Below are 7249 nucleotides of genomic sequence, written 5' to 3' on the forward strand. Positions count from 1 at the left end.
AAATGAATGGCTTCTGGGGCCATGCACCCCAGCCCCTGGGGTAGTCGGACAGGTGGCCATCTTCCTCCCCTCCCTCCCCGTTGCTTTTCTCCCCGCACCTCTTCTGTGAAATATTTCCAGCATAAAGAGACGCACAGAGAATAGCATTGCAAGCATCTGTGTCCCACGTTTGTTGAAGTTTGGCTTTCTCTCGTCAACTGAAAGTTACAAGTGACGTCACAGGCACTGTGACCCCCTTTCTACCCCCCGCCCCCCACTTGGGCGTTCCTGTTGCCGTGGGTTCCTCTGCCCCATCGCTCACGTCGTCCTCACTTCAGGCTGCAGACGGGCCTGTGTCTTCCCGGCCTTTCTGAACAAGGACACCGTGTCTGAATGGCCCTTTCTCAGGGCTCCATTCGGGGCCCTGAGTGGGTCGTTGGGGTCCACGCTGCTCTCAGGTGTACTGTCCGTGGGAAGAAGAGACCACACCTTGGTTGGGCAGACCCTGAATGACTAGGGTGGCGTGTGAGCTGGGTTAGCCAGGACACCCTGTTTTGTAGGGAACAGCCTGGGACATCTTTCTTTTTCCGTGAACTTGACCATTGACTTCCTTTACCGAGTTCACACAGAAGTGCAATTGCTGGTTTGGCATGCACCCCCCGGCCCAGGACCCCTGGTCGTCTCAGCTTTTAGCCTGACCTTTCTGAGCCGGGCCCACAGTCCTGGGCGTGTCTCATGGGAGGTTTTAGCCTGACCTTTCTGACGCCTGCCCACAGACCTGGGGGTGTCTCGTGGGCAGCCTGCCCCCAGTTCTGTCCTGCTAACGCCCGTGGAATGAGATGGCGGTTGGCCCCCTCACGTGGGTCCTTGCCGGGGGGCTTTTATTGCACTTGATGGTGGGGAAGCTGCCCTCCCAGCCTCCGCAGGCTCTTGGAGACCCCTGGCCCTCCCCCATCAGCCTTTGGGTTCCGCTGTGCTCCCGGGCCTGGAGATTATCTCATTTCTGAGCCTGGCCCTGCGTGCTGGGTCTATTTTTACACAGTACCTATCATTGCCATGTTTGAAGCAGAGGGGGTTATTATAGCAGGAGCTTGGTACCCTTCTGACCCAGAGCCTGCATCTCTCTGCCTGCTGCTCTTCCTCCAAGAAAAACAAAGCAAGCTGTTCCTCTTACTCCCGAACGTTTCAGACCGCCCACTGCCCCTTCGGTCCGTCCCCGTGAGCTGTGGCTGCGGCCACAGCGAGTTCGGGCTCCTTTTAAGCGCTAGGTTTCCAAGCAGCGGGGCAGGGCCCTCGGGGCCCCCACAGGTCCTGCCTGGCTCGGGCCCGGGAAGGGGTGGGGGTGTGTGGAGGTGTGTGTGTGTTACCCACGGTCGCCCAGCCTGCGACTGCGCCTCCGACACCGGCCTCTGCCACACCCCCGGCTTCCTCCTCGAGCCTCCCCTGATGTCTGTCTCCCTCCTCCCCTCTCCGTGTAGAAACGCACAGCCATGCCACGCAGCCCCACGTCCAGCGAGGACGAGATGGCCCAGAGCTACTCAGACTCCTCAGAGGAGTCGGACTCGGACAGTTCCAAGGAGGAGACCATCTACGACACCATCCGGGCCACGGCCCAGAAGCCGGGCGGCGCCAGGGCGGAGGAGGGCCAGGCCCACACGCTGGTGCTGCGCATCGTCATCGAGGACCTGCAGCAGACGGTGAGCCCGCCCGCCCGCCGCCCGCGTTCCGGCCCATGGCAGGCGTGACCTGGGCTCGAGGGGCCTCTGCTCGCCCCCTGCCCCGCGGTTCCCGAGGCCCTGCTGCTGCTGCCCCTCCCCACGAGCGCCCCTCCCACCCCCTCCTGCTGGGCCCTCCTCACTGCTTGTGGCACCTACTATGTGCAGGGACGGAGGCCAAGCCTCTGAGCAGAGAGACCAGCCTTGCAGAGGCAGCGAGCACAGTGGGTGCCTTAGTAAATGGGCTGCCTGCCCCGGGCAGGCCCTGCTGCCTCCCCTGGCACTGGGGCTCCTGCTTCCTGGAGTCTGCAAGCTCTGCCCGGCGTGCCCTTCCCTGCCCTGCCCGCCAGCAGCCCCTGAGTCGTCCCTTGAGGTCCGAGCCCCATGCTGTCTTATGCACACAAGGGAGACATTCCTTCAGTGGTGAATTTGCATGAGGTCCCCGTGGCCACAGCGGGTGCAGTAGAGGGGAATCCCTGGCTGTGGTGCTGTTTCCGGGGCCTTGGAGAACGCAGGAGGGGCTCCCTCTGGGGTGGACAGGATGCACGCTGAAGCTGGGTGGGTGGGCCTGGCAGGGGTGGGGGGCTGCACCAGGCATGGTGGGGGAACCCTTCGGGCTGGGCAGAGCTGGACCTGAGCCCCCTGCAGAGTCACGTCCAGGGTCTGGCTGGTGGATATGGCGTCCAGGCCCGCGGGGAGGCTGGGAAGGTTCGGTGACCCCAGGAGGGGTTTCTGGAGGCTGGCAGGTGGCGCACAGACCCACATTCGTGCTGAGTGGGTGCCTCCCAGTGGGGATTCTTGTCTCTTGGGATCAGGTGACTGGGGTCTCAGCCCGTGCTGGGTGGGCTCCGCTCTGGGGCATCTCCTTTCTCGTCGTCTCTGCCCCTTAGGTCTCCGTGGGGCTTGTGTGCCCGAGAAGACCCCTCATGTTAGAGTTTAGAGAGGAGGTGGGAGAGGCGGGGCTGGGGCGGGTGTAGACGGCCTCTGGGAGGCTCCAGCCTGTGAGCTTGAAGGCCCTGCTGGGAAGGGGTCTGACTGGGGTCAGAGGGACTGGGGCGGCCCGCGGCGCCACCTCCTGGCCGGATGGCACCGGTGCGGCCCTTGGGCTCTGACCCAAGGCCCAGTCTCCTGCGCCTCAGGTCTCCCAGGAAATCCCTGCTCCTGGGGAGGGGCCCTACCTGGGCCGAGGGTGCTGTGCTCTGGGGTCATCTCAGGGCCAGCTCTCACGACCCCACCTTCCCGGGAGGGCTCAGGCGGACCTGAGCCCTAGAACCATCCTGGCAGCAGGGCAGGCCCAGCGTTCATTCTTCCTTCCGACTCATCTGACATCTCTTATGAAAGTTACGTGATTGTTATAAAAAGCTTCAGGTCATGTGCATTGGAGAAGGAAATGGCAACTCACTCCAGTGTTCTTGCCTGGAGAATCCCAGGGACGGCGGAGCCTGGTGGGCTTCCGTCTATGGGGTCGCACAGAGTCGGACACGACTGAAGCGACTTAGCAGCAGCAGCAGCAGCAGCAGCTCCAGGAGCGGTTGTTTCAGACGTGTCTCTCCAAGGGGTTGCAGGTAATGGGTGGCCTGGGCAAGCACAGACTCAAAGTACATATGCTGTTAATAAATCAGCCTCATTAAGGTGACTTAATTTGAAAGTAAAGGGAGAAAAGGTCAATGAAGAAAAAGCTGAACTTTAGTATGTTTTTTTTTTGCCACAAGAGAGACTTGTTTCCAAATGAATCTATCAAGTTAAAGGAAATGATTACAAAAACACTGGGAGGCTGACCTCTTTATTGGTTTTCATTTTTGATTAGTTTTTTTCCTCCTGTTTTTTTATTTTTTGGCTGTAAGGAACTTAGTGTTCTCTCCCTGTATATTGGGGGTGGATTAAGCTAATTGCTGTAATAAACAGCCCTCCAAACCTCAGGCACCCGACACATAGATGTTGTATTTCTCAGTCCCCTGGGGATTGGCAGGAATGAGGAGGGGGTGGTTCACATGTGCGTCTATGGGGTCGCACAGTCGGACGCGACTGAAGTGCCTTAGCAGCAGCAGCAGCAGCAGCAGCAGGTCTTGTGGGAAAGCACAGAGGCCAGCTCCAGGAGCAGTTGTTACTATTGTTTCATGAACATTTCAGACGTGTCTCCAACACACGTGTACATGTGAGGCCTCTCCTCCCCACCCACCGGTTCTTGCTGGTGTGGGGCGCTCTGCCCGCGTCGCCGTCCACCCCGAGTGACGCCTGCAGCCTTCAGAGCCCTGGGGTCTCAGTGCCTCTCCCACGGTCACCGCTCATTGCCGGCGCACAGAGGCCTTCTCTCGCGCCCGCTCTGCGTGCCGTCCCACCTCTTATGTGGGTGGAGCTGACCGTCCAGGGTTTTCTCAGGAGGAGGTCGTGTGGGCAGTGCTTCCCCAGTGACCGGCCCGCTGGTCTCGCTGGTCTCACCGCTGGCGGTCGTGATGCTCTTTGCAGCCCATCGCCCGCGGGGGATGCAGTGGGTGAGGGTCCCGAGTGCCTCTGGCTGCATCCTCATCTGTGGACCAGTGCACAGCCTCGTTGCGTGTGCGCTTTTGTGTCAAGAGTATTATTTAATACAGGCAGTTGACTCAGGATTAGCGCCAGGCTCACGGCCAGCAGCCTCTGACTCTCACCTGGAGGCGCTCGCCTGACTCGTGGTTTCTCCCCGAGGCTCATCACCGCCTTCTTGTCCGTGGACACCAGACCCAGCTTCAGCTCTGTGCCTGGGGGCCATTTTAAACCTCAGGACCACCAACAAAAAGCACCGAAATGCAAAATGGGGCCCTGAATAGACCCGGATAAAGACTGCTGTTTATAAGATCACAGCGGGCCCAGAAGGGAGCCGGCTGGGGGCGGGCATGGCTGCTGTGTCTGCGAGTGGTCACAGCGGTGCTGCTCGTATTGATCTGGGGTTACCAGTAAATTTTAGCAAGTAGGCAGATCCCCAAATACATAATCCGCAAAGAATAAGAACTGTGTACAAGAGCATGTCAGCTAGTGTGTGGTTTTCCTGTGGAATCTTGAGCCATTGTTCCTGCCTGTGTCGCCCCAGACCTGCAGGGATGTCGTTGTATAGTCTGCTTGCCCTGAACTTGTGCTAGAAGTATCTTGTCCAGGACTTGATTTTTTTTCTTTACTGGATTCCTAAAGAATTGACTTCAGTTACTAACCCAGGTGGCTCAGATGGTGAAGCATCTGTCTGCAGTGCGGAGACCTGGGTTGGATCCCTGGGTGGGGAAGATCCCCTGGAGAAGGGCGTGGCAACCCACTCCAGTATTCTTGCCTGGAGAATTCCATGGACAGAGGAGCCTGGTGGGCTACAGTCCCTGGGGTCACAAAGAGTCAGACACGACTGAGTTGACTAAGCACCCGGGTAGTGTTTGGTGCTGGCCGTTCTGTTTTTCCTGAAGAGTCTGTTTCCCAGATTTTTCCTTTTCCCCCTTTCTCTCTCTGGGAGCTCTTCTCTGTTTCAATGACACAGTTTCCCCTTTGTATTGAAATACAGTGGATTTACAATGCTGTGTTGATTTCAGATATATAGCAAAGTGATTCAGGTATACACATATATGTATCAATATGTATAAATATCTATTCTCTTTCAGATTCTTTACCCTTAAAGGTTATTACAAAACGGAGTATGGTTCACTGTGCTATACTGTAGGTCCTTGTTGGTTATTTCATATGTGTGTATACGTTAGTCCCAAACTCTTAATTTATCCCTCTCCCGTCTTTCCCTTTGGTAACCATGTTTATTTTCTATGTCTGTGAGTTTATTTCTGTTTTGTGTGAGTTCATTTGTGTCTTAGACTCCACACGTAAGTGACACTGCATGGTGCTCGTCTGACTGACTTCGCTTAGTATGATCATCTCTAGCTCCATCCATGGTGCTGCAAATGGCGTAATTTCTTCCTTTTTATGGCTGAGTAATGTTCCGCTGTAGGTGCCTCGTCTTCTCTGTACACACATCTGTCGGTGGGCATTTAGGTCGCTTCCAGGGCCTGGCTGTTGTGAATGGAGCTGCAGTGCGCGCTGAGAGGCACGTATCTTTTTTAATTATGAGCATGCCCAGGAGTGGGGTTGCTGGGTCATAGGCGGGTTCTGGCTTTAGTTTTTCGGGCACCTCCGCACTGCTCTCCGTCGTGGGGGTACAGGCACCTTTAGTACTGGCTTTTCCGCCTCTCGCTCCGTCATCCTTTCCCCCGTTGCTTCGATTGCCTGTCACTTCCCTGTTCCTCCTTTCTTTACAGCATGTTCAGGTGCGTCTGTTCTGATTGATCTTTTTGGAAATTACTCTTTCGAGTTGTTGTTTGTAGAGTAGATTTCACGGCTTATTACTTTTCTCCGGCACAAAGCACCGAGCTCTCTCTTCTTCTGCTCAGGTGTGCTTTCACCCGGAGCAGCTGAGCCTGCTGTCTGGCTTTTGCATGCTGTCCTCCTTCCATTTCTCTGTGCCTTTTCCCTGTGCCTTTTCCTGCGACATCTTCCTTATTTCTGCGCTGTTTCTCCTGACCTGTCCCTGTGGTTTGTCAGTGACTTGAATTTCTGTTTGTTCTGGTCTCGAGAGTGAGTCAGACTTGGGGGTCTGTCTGTTGGCCCTTTTAGACACAGGCCCAGGGGCAGGGAGTGTTGAGTCTTTGTAGAAGGTCCAGCCTCTCTTTTCTGAGGTTTCCTGGTGCAGGGAGCTGCCCCGTTCTTGTGGAGGGACACCCGCGACACTCCCACTCAGAAGCCCTGCCAGGAGGGGTCTCTGCGGGATAGTCAGCCTCAGGGGGCTTCTTTGTCCCCCCGCCCCTGGCTCAGTCAGAGGAAGGAAGAGAGACGGACCTTGAGTTCACATCTGTCAAGATTTGAGTATAGTAGTGCACAGCAGCAGCAATGTTGGAGAAGGCGATGGCGCCCCACTCCAGTGCTCGTGCCTGGAAAATCCATGGATGGAGGAGCCTGGTGGGCTGCAGTCCATGGGGTCACTAAGAGTCGGACACGACTGAGCGACTTCACTTTCACTTTTCACTTTCCTGCACTGGAGAAGGAAATGGCAACCCACTCCAGTGTTCTTGCCTGGAGAATCCCAGGGACGGGGGAGCCTGGTGGGCTGCTGGCTATGGGGTCGCACAGAGTCGGACACGACTGAAACGACTTAGCAGCAGCAGCAGTGCATAATGTCTGGATTTTTAGATACTTCCCTGGCAGTCCAGTGGCTAAAAATCCACACTTCCAATGCAGGGGGCGAGGATTTGATCCCTGGTCAGGGAACTAAGATCCTGCATGCCACAGGACATGGCCAAAAAAAAAACCCGCAAAATACCTGGATTTTTGTCCCTGCCAGGGAACATCGGGGGATCCTCCCCGTGGAGGGTTCGGTTTCCGTGGAGCATCCAAGGCGGGGTGTTTCTGGCCGTAGGTCATGCCTGTTTTCGACTTTGGACGCTTTCATTGCTTGAGGTCACTGGGTCAGACCGACTTCACTTCTTCTTGGCCCCTGGGTGCAGCCCTGCTCATCCCTGCGGGGCGCTGGAGTAGGGACCTGGTGACCCTGCCCCCCC

At 56.7% G+C, this 7249-nt stretch overlaps 1 protein-coding gene across 1 annotated transcript in view; it reads left to right on the plus strand.

The window, feature by feature from the left end:
* The window catches only part of SHANK2 (SH3 and multiple ankyrin repeat domains 2), a 563331-nt gene that overhangs the window by 87820 nt on the left and 468262 nt on the right, over positions 1-7249 (plus strand). The window contains exon 3 of the mRNA XM_010837814.1: positions 1458-1676. Within this exon, the coding sequence (XP_010836116.1) occupies positions 1470-1676 (207 nt within the window). The 5' untranslated portion in view covers positions 1458-1469. The remainder of the gene's footprint in view (positions 1-1457; positions 1677-7249) is intronic.

This window comes from Bison bison, unplaced genomic scaffold, assembly GCF_000754665.1.
Source record: "Bison bison bison isolate TAMUID 2011002044 unplaced genomic scaffold, Bison_UMD1.0 scf7180017864080, whole genome shotgun sequence".
Lineage (NCBI taxonomy): Eukaryota > Metazoa > Chordata > Mammalia > Artiodactyla > Bovidae > Bison > Bison bison.